Genomic DNA, 12,500 nt, shown 5'->3' with positions numbered 1-12,500 from the left:
TCGTTCTTTCAGAACTTCGAAACTCTAAATACTATTTATTAAAATGACACTGCAACTCGCATTTCTATCAAGAATCGTGAGCGCATGGGGATATGTACGCCATCTTAGAAAACATTAAAAGCGATTTCAGAACATTCTAAAAACAATCAGCTTACCCGTGATTTAACCTTGGCTCAGTAGATAATGACTCGTAAATCCTATGGAGTGATGTTTGCTTTCTATACGAGCGAATGAATTCACCGGTTCAGTGCTGCAGTGGGGGAGATTCTCTCTGTCGTTTGTTTGCGAACAGTTCGAACACGATATTTTTTGATTCCCCAGAATAATGTTGAACAGATTAAAGATAATATGTCGCGTATGAAGAAGTAATCTCTATTTTCACATCCATACTGGAAAAGCAACTACACACGATTAACACCAGACGTAGACTGGGGTGTGATTACTGGACGAGGCTGTTTTGAAGTTCAGGTCAGACCGTGAGTGGCAGTTTAACCGTTCTTGTCCGTCGATTAACCCGGCTTTGTGCCAGCACGGGCTCTTGCTCATAGGGCAACCGTAAAAGTAAGGTGAATGAATTGTAGCATATAATGAATGAATCCACGTTGCTTGGTTGAGCTGCCTTCAGTTTTCTTAATTTAGGTGAAACTTTTAATTACCTGGCGATATTTGCTCGTAATAACATTCGTTAATTTTATTCATATAGAAAGTTGTTATTAACGCCTATCAGTAACAATATATTTAAGTTATTTCTAAATTCCTGATGTTCAAGTATGATCGTGGTACACTGCTTTCCATAATTTAGCAATTATTGTCTCATACAGGGTATATACAAATATATATACGCAATACCCATGTAAAATGTACATATCACAAAGGCGGGTTAACGTGACCTGGTTCTGATATATCGAATATGGGTTCGAATCATGTTATGGACATCCTTTTTTTTGGGGGGTGGGGGTTTGTCATTGTAATCTTTAAGGATTTGTGGTGACAAGCGTGGGTAAAAACTGTGAATAAATCAAGAAGTTAAGAGGGCATCGTGGTAATTACAGTATAATTACGATTACAATTACTCACGCGCACGCATACATATATATATATATATATATATATATATATATATATATATATATATATATATATATATATATATATATATATATATATATATATATATATATATATATATATATATATATATATTTAATGCATAAAAGTGTATGTACGTACGTATGTATGCATAATTATGTTCGTTTACCTTTCTGTTTCGTCTGCATTTCACTCCACTGCATCTTCATGTTAAATTGAGTCGAATACGTCCTTTTGTTTAGCTGGCTGTGTATTGTCGTCTGAGGCAGTATACTCCTCGACTCTTTAGCATACAGAGTATACTCCATAGTAAACTCAGTGACGGCTCGCATAGACTCTAATCGCTGACGACATACACACGCAAGGTATATAAATAACACTTGCTCATTCTTGCCATTTTTTCCAGTGGTTGAAAAGTTACACATTACCAAAATGACTGATTTCACTTCTGCACCATCATCGAGAAATACAGTTAAGTGGTGCAAAGGTTGGAGGTATCACGCTCTGGCTATAGGTGAAACTCCTGTACTGTTCTAAGCAGTGAATCACGGCTATTTAACTTGCGAAACATGGTATGGTCACAGAAAATGGACGAGATTTGGAAAAGGTGTAACTATAGTAGGCTAATATTTAGTCTTCCCTTAAGCATTATTTAAAAACTTTAGTTTACTTTCTCTCGAGAGGTGGATAACAAAACACCAGCATTAAAAACAAAGTCTTTATTTCCTGTTGAAAAAGGAAGTAACAAAAACGCAGAACAATAAGAAAACAAAATAAAAATACACATAAAAACCTGGATACTTTTTTATAGAGAAGAGTCATTCTAACAATAAATGCAGAAGTCAGGAAAAAAAACTGGACACGAAATAAAAAAAAATTGAGAACAGACACTATCACAAAAGCTAACGAAAAACACATGCACATTTCCCGTAAGTACTGATAAATAATCATTAGAAAGACGATAATTCTGCGGAAAAAGAAGAAGAAGAAGAAGAAGAAGAAGAAGAAGAAGAAGAAGAAAGAAAGAAAGAAAGAAAGAAAGAAAGAAAGAAAGAAAAGATACATAACATGGCTGACGATCAAAATTTTTTCAAAGGCATGCTTCCTGCTCGCAAGTGCTGGCGAGCACTCAATTTCGGCAGTTACGATAATCGCAACAGGTATTTCAGAGTCCGCATTTTATTCAATACTACAAACCGGAATGATACAAAAAAAATCAGTGGTTATTTATTTTTTTTTATTAAGGTAGCCTTATGCCAGCTTAGTTTTGAGAGCAGGCATAGGGATGACTTTCTCCCAGAATAATTTTTTAGCGACTTTCTGAGACCACTCATGCAATACTGTTGATACTGACATAAATCTTTAAAGAGTAGAAACAGCTATAAATGCTTATCGATGTTATATAATAATGCAGAACATAATTTCCTTTAAAAATTTGATTCAATGTATGAAAAAGGCAAGAATTTTAGCTCGCGATCATTTTTAAGTAGAGAGAGAGAGAGAGAGAGAGAGAGAGAGAGAGAGAGAGAGAGAGAGAGAGAGGAAGCAACACAGCCAAGGAGTAAAAGAATTGATAAAAAAACAAAAATGAATAATAATAATAATAATAATAATAATAATAATAATAATAATAATAACTCATAAGAGCGTGATGGACCAACAAGGCGGACTGAATTCAACAGTTGACTAAGCTGAGCAAATGACCTCAAGTAACATCACGGCAAGCCAATCATCGACGACTTCCCATAAGGGGGAAAATCCCATCCGGAGCAATACACAGATCAACCCTGGAGACGTCACCATGGGCCATGGCCATGCCACGGCAAAAGGCACATCACGTGATCAACTGTCATTACAGAACTCTGGAGTCAGGGTGATAAAAGGTCTGTGGGCCTTTTTTTTATTTTTTAAATCTGTTTTTCATTCTAGCTTTTGGACTTCAACAGCAACCGGTCTTTGCGGACCGTGTAATTAAGAATTCATTTTCGTTCGATGGTGACTTTTGAATATAAAAAAAAAAGGGAGGTTCTGCCAGCAACCTCCTCCATTTCGCTTCAAGAAATCGGCTGGCTGATGCTGCTGCTGCTGCTGCCGCCTGGGCACTGATATAGGATGCGCCACACGCAATTCGAATTCTTCGGTGGCCTGCGGCCCACGGCCGCAATTGCTCCGAGACCAGGCGTTTTTCTCTGCTGCTGTTGCGCTGTGGGACGGAAGGAAGCGCCATTGATGGGCAGGTCACATGTCGAGAAATCCTCAAAGGTCAAGGCTCCGCTACAGCTAATGATTGAGTCGGTAAGTGGAATAAATAAAGCTGGGAGGTAAGATCACACAACACGCCCGTCAACCGCCAGAAGCGTTGTTGGTCCATCGCGCCCCAAAGGCACACTACTTTTGATTTTCTGTCATTTCCCCATTGGGGTTATAATTATTATTTAATTAATATGAGGCATCAATTCTTACGAACCTAAGAAACATATTTACGTAGTCTTTGGCATAACATCTACAAGGCATTAGAGAACATTTCATCACAATGTTTATCAGTGACACTGTAACCATTTACTTCTTTTTTAATTATTATTACTTTGAGCTAGACGAAGGATTCAAAGACAGAGAGAGAGGCAGATAGAAAAACTTCAACCCTTGAAGACCAAATGAGGCAAACGCAGACACATCCTGGTTTTCGGCAGCGAAATTAAGGAAAGACCCAGCAGGAGTCAGGGCCACCAACAACTGCCACCAGCAGCGTCTGCGCCTGCGTTATTCGGTCTCGCTTGCGGCTTCTTAGAGCAACCATTTTGCCTCACAGCTACTCGGCTCTCGAACGCTGCCTCCCTCCCTCAGTGGCTTTCCTAGGGTCTGTTCCACTGTTCCACGTCTTCATTGGCACTTCGCTGGACGAGTCTCTCCTTCGGTTCCATGAAATCTCCGTCCTCTGGCATCTGATATCACTCCCCTCACAAATCCAGCCCTGAAAGTCTTACTCTCACTCCTTGGTACGCTAGTTGGCGCCGTCGGCCAACGAGCTCATTCTTCTATGTACACACACACACGAGCGCTCTCCTAAATCTCACTTCCGGTCTAGGGGCCTCCTTCTCCTATCGTTACACCGGAACACCGCCAGCACCGGGCATCACAAAAATTCCATATTGCACATATACAGATAAATTATAACCTATACACTTTATTAAATTGGTTTTTTCATGACTACAACAAAAAAGGGAATAATAACTGCGGTTTGAAAGTGTGGTTGGCGTTGATAAATTTCCATACGTTTGACCAGCGTGGAAGTGTAAACAACAACAACAACTATAAACAATCGTAAATGAAATCCATTGGTTTATTTCTCTATCGTGATTATTTGGTGGTAATTACTGATTACTGTTAATTGACCAAGACTACTACTGTTGATGCAGCAGAGATATTTTTCATTTCATTTTATGTAATGAAACAAAAAACAATTGTGTTGAAAATATTTACAAAAAATATTAAGCTAAAAAGAGAATCCTGTCAACAACCTCCTGTTTTTTTATATTAAATATATTTTTTTCTTTTATACAAATCCATAGGAAAAAAATTGAATATTGCTATAAAAATGTTTTGGCTGGGTGATCACAACATTTTTCCTCATCACTCCTACTCGGAGTAGCAACTCCTACTCCCGTCCATTCCAGGGGAAGAGAATTGTAATGAAATAAGGAAAAAAAATTATATAATAAAGATTTACGTAACACCTCGTCACAGGATGGAGTCGCTGGGATAAATCGCCTCATTCAGCGATTCTCTTATCCAAATAGTCGTTCATCACAGCGACTCAAACTCACAGAAAAAAAAAAAAAAAATCTCCCCAGCGACTATAAATAAAGTGCTGCAGGCGGGTGGTATTGGGGTGGAGGTGTTCAGCGGCAGCACTCATTTTTTTTTTTTCCTCTCTCTCTCTCTCGCCTTTCAGAGACTTTTGCAGAAACGTGATACCACAACCTTTTTTGATCACAGTTCATATTATCATAATACTCTCACTGGAATGTAGATGCATGGGTCAACGAGATACCTCAGGGTATTTTCTTTACCTTTCGCTTCCTGGGCACATACCAATATAGATCTGGGCTCACTTATCTTGAGAGGGGGAAGTGGGTACAGTGTTCTTTTCCCATGAGACTCTTGTTCAACGACCTTGGTACTGAGTCATTCGTGGTATGAAAACTTTATTGGTAAATATATGAATATCTTCCATTTCAAGTCGAGTCATACCTTATGTCCCATAAGCTCAACGAAATTTTTTAGGCTCTTCCGTATAAGTACCTATTATACTGTGGCTTAGATAACAATTGCAGCATACGTTTTGCGATTTGAAAACTGTTAGATAATTCAGTCACAAAATGATATACATGTACTGCTGATCGCTTTGCTGGAGCTCAGTTCTCAAGGCGAATTGTGTTTGGAATGGATACTATACACTAAATACTTCATATATTCATATACCAGAGATTATGGAAAATTTGGCACTTAATTTTTGTCGTCCGTTTGATATAATGTTTATTACATTTCTAGTTGATCATATGGGAGTTTTAATAATTGGCACTTTCCCTGATCTGGTATACATTTGGCACTGTGGTATGTTAAGGCACTGGGAATATCCAGGAAGAAAATTCATAACAGTGAATTGATGAAGTTCCTTATTAACAGCAAAACTTTACAGGTATCGAAGCTAAAGTCATTCATGAATTTCTTTAGCCCTTCAGATCATCAGAATAAAAAAAAAAAAAAATAAAAACTTGGCTTTATATTATGTCTCGGGTACTCAATGGAAAGTTATGTTCTTACAACTGATATTATTTTTTGGGACATTCTTAGACCGTGGTCCCATCTACGAAATCTTAATGACCCTTTGAGGTAATTCTGTATAATTGCAATTATCACAGCCTGATTCATATCCTTTTTCTCAAGGAACGTTGTAGCCACAGAGATTGCAAAAGATGTTTGATCGTTAACCCACCAAGGATTGCTATTTCCCAATTCGATCAATTCAGGCACTATACAAAGAATTCAGGATTAACTGTAGCAGATCAGCTGAAACACTCGCATTTCTATTATTTTATTTTTTACTGCAGAATAGTGAATGCCCAGATTTTATCTTCTACTGTACTAGGTGTTTTGACACAATAACGCTGACTCAGGAAAGGTGTGTGCTGTTTTCTATACTATCACCAAAAATACCTATCCAGTACAACGACAACCTTTGACGAGTCAATCAAATTGTCCCCATAACCATATCTTCTTCACTTTTCTTTCAGCGTCTGGATCCTGACAGACAGACGGATGGCAGGACTGACTACCTGGCTTGGGCCAATCCTTTCTGAGTACTCGTATCTCTCCAGCTTCGTTGTCAGGCAATAAAAAGAAAAAATTTGATGTCGACCGGTCAAGATGTTGAGTGCCTTTCACGCTTTCCTTCTCTTGACAACACATTCTCGCCCGCGAAGAGATACTCCCGAGGATCCATCTACCTTATCACCTGATGCTTCCCAGTGACCTGCTTGCGCCGAGATGCTTGGGACACGCTTTCTTTTGATTATTTCTTCTGTTCGGGAAGCCGAGGGCTGCTATCTTGACGGGCTGATGCCCTTCTTGGCTAAGAGGTGCCTCAACTTCTGCAGGTTGGTCCGGGTTATCGAGTCGTCTGGCTTCAGCCGGAGGGCTTCCAGGTAGCTCGACTCGGCCTCCAAGAGCTTCCCGTTAACGTGAAGCATGGCTCCAAGGTTCATGTGTGACGTAGCCTCCTAGGAGAAACGGAAAACATCCTGATGTTACCAATACCAAAAAGGTCAACACTTATAACTAATGTTACACTCACTATTATCATCGTTTTTATTATGACCCCTGACATCATGAACTAAACCCAAAGTTTCTTTAATTCGCAAAGCAAGATTTCAAAAATTAGGTTTGTATATATGAGTACAGTGGAAATCAGCAAAAAGGAGTGAAAGTAGGTTAATATAAACAAAAATACAAACAAAAATCAACAAATCAACAAAAGATAAAATCCAACTATTTTAGCAATATTAGAGAACTGTTAGACAGAGAGAGAATTGCACAAATACACAATCAACTGAGATGAAACTTACGAGTGTAACAGGTTCTTTCTTTACTTTCAAAATGGTAATTTTCGCATTATGAAACAGACAGTTGCTTCAGCAGTTTAATAAGATACTTCCTTAAAAAAACGGTGGCAAATTGTAAGTAAATCAAACATTATTAAAAGAACGCAATGTGATATGTACATTTAATTTATCTTGTAAATTCTACTTGCTTAGATTGTCGCTATTTCTGTACTGACTAAACATTGACAACTGTTGGTTTTATTTTGTTACTATTTGCTATCTAGTTGCTGACAATATACTTTTCCAGTTATTGACTCTTCTAATAAATTTCATTTGTTTAGATTGTGGGTACTTCTATACTGACTAAACACTGAAAAATGAATGTAAGATGTCCGTTTCATTCATGTTTTTGTTTTTTCCCAGTTGCTGACTCCTTTGTCAAATTACTATACTTTTCCAGCTGCTGACTCTTTTGTCAAGTTACTATACTTTTCCAGCTGCTGACTCTTTTGTCAAATTACTACACTTTTCCAGCTGCTGACTTTTTTGTCAAATTACTATACTTTTCCAGTTGCTGACCTTTTGTTAAATTACAGCTGTTGAGACTAAACCATGTGAAAAAATAAAGGCGCGTTATTAAATTGTTTTATCATATCCTTACTATTTTCTTCTCAGTAGTTTGACAATGCATCCCTAAACAACTGTTGCTTGTTAGTTGTTATTCAGCAAACAAATCAAACCACGAAGCAACCACCTGGCTTCATCCAGCCTTGAAACTCAAGAGGTGAGTATTACCTGAGGTCGGAGGTGGACTGCCAACCGGTAGTATTCCTCTGCCTGCTTATTCCGACCTGCCTGCCGCAGAGTGTTGGCGGCGTTGAAGATAATCTCGTATTCCGAGGGAGCGAGTTGGGCTGCCCTCACATAGTGATCAGCAGCGTCCTCGTGCCGCTCCACCTCGGAAAGAAACTGACCTGTGGAGGAGGAGGGATGGAAAAAGGCTCTTCAGTATGCGAGGGTTTCAATTTGGTGGGTTTCAAGGATTTTCTCCATGTGTGTGTGTGTGTGTGAGAGAGAGAGAGAGAGAGAGAGAGAGAGAGAGAGAGAGAGAGAGAGAGAGAGAGAGAGAAACGCAAAATATTTCTTGTATTGGAAAGAAGGCCCCTATTTTTATTCATTCTCTCTCTCTCTCTCTCTCACACACACACACACACACACACACACACACACACATATATATATATATATATATATATATATATATATATATATATATATATAGAGAGAGAGAGAGAGAGAGAGAGAGAGAGAGAGAGAGAGAGAGAGAGAGAGAGAAACCAAACAACTTGTAGAGGAAAGAAGTTCCCTGTTTTTATAAAAATTTTGTAATTGTCTGATCAAGAAATATATTGAATAAGATAGAACCTCCCCTCTCTCTCTCTCTCTCTCTCTCTCTCTCTCTCTCTCTCTCTCTCTCACACACACACACACACACACACCCCTGAACAAAACATTAATGAGCAACGGGGGCTAATGGCTCGAAAGGGCTTAATGTCATCATACAAAAAAAGGACAAGAGTCTTATATCCTACATCTTGTATATTAAAGCTACGCTATTAAGAACAAAAAACACAATATATTTTTTCTAAGCCTTTGTCATTTCTTAGAGCTCAATCAAGAGAAAGCTTCCCGAGAGAGTCGACCTAAGATTTAGTTCCCATATCTAAAGGACACGACTAATTGGCGACCCCGCCCCCTCTCACCCCCACCAAAAAAAAAAAAACCGTCTACATGAACAAAAAGTGGCAGGGAAATATTTTTCTTTTAGAAAAGGATACTTGTTCGGGATCCATTTTATACCCGGATTTCAATTTCTTTTATTTTCTCGAATAAAAGCTAATAAAAACTCCACCACGGACTGACTGCTGTAGGGGAATATAAATGACGTTAAAAATGTTGCAGTTGTCATTCAAAATGGCTGCGTTTTGTAGCGTCATCTACAAAAGGAGGGAGTCATTTTTGATCTTTTCCAAAAAGTTTTATGCAGAATGTTTCCTGCATTTGTCGGAATGCGATAGTATTATTATTATTATTATTATTATTATTATTATTATTATTATTATTATTATTATTATTATTAAGTACTTAATTATTATTATCGTCCTGTGTCAGGCCATGCTGATTTGGAATAAGGTAATTATTATTATTATTATTATTATTATTATTATTATTATTATTATTATTATTATTATTATTATTATTATCGTCCTGTATCAGGCCATGCTGATTTGGAATAAGATAATTTATTATTATTATTATTATTATTATTATTATTATTATTATTATTATTATTATTATTATTATTAAGTACTTAATTATTATTATCGTCTTGTGTCAGGCCATGCTGATTTGGAATAAGGTAATTTATTAATTATTATTATTATTATTATTATTATTATTATTATTACCTAAACAATATTAAATAAACTACAATTCAACCGCCCAGAGAAGTCTTCGAACTGGATACAAAATTTAATGTAAAATTCAGAAGAGAGAATGCACGACAAGTTAAAGCTTGAAGAGAGAGAGAGAGAGAGAGAGAGAGAGAGAGAGAGAGAGAGAGAGAGAGAGAGAGAGAGAGACCCACCACATTTCCTCCCGACTCATCAAGACTTTGACGATAATGAAGGGGCGGCAACATGGCTTCTGTATTTATAACTCTCAAGTTCAGTTGTTATTCTTATGATGCGGTTGTCAACCACATTGGCAAGTGGCTGTGACATTCCGATGTTTCTTTCTTTTATTTTTTCTTTATTTTCTTTCGAGAGGAGGGAAGAGGGAGGGGGTGATTTGTTTGGGGACTAGGAGGGGGGGGGAAGGGGTGTGTCAAAAGGTGGATATTTCTTGGGGGTGGGAGTGACAGGTGAAGGAGGGGAGGGCCAAAGGATGTGTACTTAGTAACCCTTTCGCGTATGCATACTTGGATACTTCTACGTTACTTACGATACATTTTAATACACATCTTTACCTGGGATCTACTTTGTTACCAGAATGACCAAAACAATTTCTCACTGGCAACTGTAGAAAAAAAAGACAAACCCTTATAATAAAAAATTTTACAAGGATAAAATACATGGGTGAAAAGGTGTAAACCTTAAAAGCAAGGTACAAGCGGTTATGGGTCCTAAGAAGGCCAGAGATTTCCTCCAAATCACGTGGAACAAATCCAAAATGCATTGGAATTTTCAGAGCAAATTCCCATAATATGAAATGTTCGACTAGATTTACTTAACCAGGTAACATCAATAGTCTATAAGTAATAGGCTCCATACTTCAGCCAGCCGTCGTCTAGCCCAACTGCGAGTGTGAACAAAATATGATGTCAGTTCAGGTATCAAATCCCTTCTGGCAGATTGAGAAACTGATCCGGCAATGACATATTAAAGTGGAAGAAAAAATTAGTAACAATGTGCGAATATAAAATAAGTGTTGCAAAAGTCCCTTTGAGTGCAAAACAGTCATAAATGCATTTAGGAGAAGAGAGAGAAGAGAGAGAGAGAGAGAGAGAGAGAGAGAGAGAGAGCATGAAAAAACACAAGAAGATTGTGCAAAAGGAGGCGCCCACAGCAGCTGTCCATTTTGGAGGCGTCTGAACATTACCGCATGAAATTACTGTCGACTCCAATAGTGCTCTTCTGATTTATGGAGAATTATAACAACAGAGATCTGTTATAAGTATTGACGGGCCGGCGACGTCGTATTTACGAACCACGAACGCGATTCTTACATCGGTCACTGGCGTGACATTTCAGAGAGCCCCCTTGACGGGCTGCTCCTGTTTCTCCATTACTGTTATTTTTGTTATTATTGTTATTATTATCTCTGGTATTATTGTTATCGTTGTCTTACTATTAGTTACTTTCTTTACATGCAGTTGGAAATTATTTTTCATTATTATTTATGACAATCGTATAGTTATGCATTCTTGAGTGAGATGAAGTTTTATAGTTTTGAACGACCATTGTCTTGCAAGTCTATGTTATTTAATATACACACGCATATGTGTAGATGGATAGATGGATTCATAGATAGATAGATAGACAGATAGACAGATAGCGATTATTTAATTTTGAAAATTGTGGAAAGAGTATTAACACGAAATAATTATCTTTATTTCAAATACATAACGAGAGAGAGAGAGAGAGAGAGAGAGAGAGAGAGAGAGAGACGGGAAATAAAGACGCAAACATCTAAACACATGACCCAGTGGGTAGGAGGCAAAACCAGTCTATAATTACCTAAACTTTAGGACAATTTCTCAGAGAAGATGATGAGGACTCGAGGACTGATATCTATCCCCCCACCCACCCACCCACCCCTCTCCCACTTCTCTCCTTCCCCCATCTTATTTCTCTTACCACAAGTCACAAACACACTATACTGTACAGCCCTCAACCTATCCCCTCCCCTCCCCCCCTCTCACATATCACAGGTGGGGCCCCCCCTCACCTCCATATCCCCACAAGTCCCAGAAATAATGTCGCTTACTGTTCCCATAACGATCCGAGTGAGTGTCCTCGTCTGAATCTTGGAGCCGGAACCGAAGGAGGAGGTTCTGGGACCCCGGACGAGAGGAGGAAAAAGGTGTCTCTCCACTCCCGGTGATATGAAGGTTCTAAATTGGTTTATAATGGGGCTCCTATTCCAAGAGGTAAATTTGTTTCAAATTACACCAATTTCCAGTTCCCAAAAACTCTACGTGACCCAAAGGCCATCGAGAAGGTTCCTTCCTTTAATGCTATTTGAATATACGGCGCCTCGGGGGGAAACGGGAAAGCTCCGCCACCCAAAAGTACTTAGTGCTTTGTCTCTCGCGGGCGCGCACATGAGAGAGAGAGAGAGAGAGAGAGAGAGAGAGAGAGAGAGAGAGAGAGAGAATTTATATTAAAATTAATCATGCGTATCACGAACAATTGTCGATGAGGTTGCTAAATCCCATAATTCCCTCATCACCTTTTCTTGGCTTTTAAGTCAAAACTGACTCTGTAAACCACTTTGTTTAACCTGTCTTTGATGTGATTTAATATATATATATATATATATATATATATATATATATATATATATATATATATATATATATATATATATATATATATATATATATATATAATATATTCAATTATTCTCCATTTCCGCTCGTTTTCATTTAATCTTTTCCCTGTTTAATAGCCATCAAATACCAACTTTATTGTTTCTCCTTCCACGGGATTTTGTCTTTCTCTCATACGTGGTCCGGTCCTATTCCAT

The 12,500-nt window shown here is 38.0% G+C and overlaps 1 protein-coding gene across 1 annotated transcript in view; it reads right to left on the bottom strand.

The window, feature by feature from the left end:
• Positions 1-1,795: 1,795 nt before the first annotated feature.
• Tmtc2 (Transmembrane O-mannosyltransferase targeting cadherins 2) overlaps positions 1,796-12,500 on the bottom strand; it is a 224,099-nt gene continuing 213,394 nt past the window's right edge. The window contains exons 10-11 of the mRNA XM_067098514.1: positions 7,986-8,164; positions 1,796-6,869 (exon numbers count right to left, since the gene is read on the bottom strand). Coding sequence (XP_066954615.1) covers positions 6,693-6,869; positions 7,986-8,164 — 356 coding nt within the window. The 3' untranslated portion in view covers positions 1,796-6,692. The remainder of the gene's footprint in view (positions 6,870-7,985; positions 8,165-12,500) is intronic.

The sequence above is a fragment of the Macrobrachium rosenbergii genome, chromosome 55, assembly GCF_040412425.1.
Source record: "Macrobrachium rosenbergii isolate ZJJX-2024 chromosome 55, ASM4041242v1, whole genome shotgun sequence".
Lineage (NCBI taxonomy): Eukaryota > Metazoa > Arthropoda > Malacostraca > Decapoda > Palaemonidae > Macrobrachium > Macrobrachium rosenbergii.
Note: the sequence above shows the minus strand (reverse complement) of the source record. Positions and strands in the feature narration are given on the sequence as shown.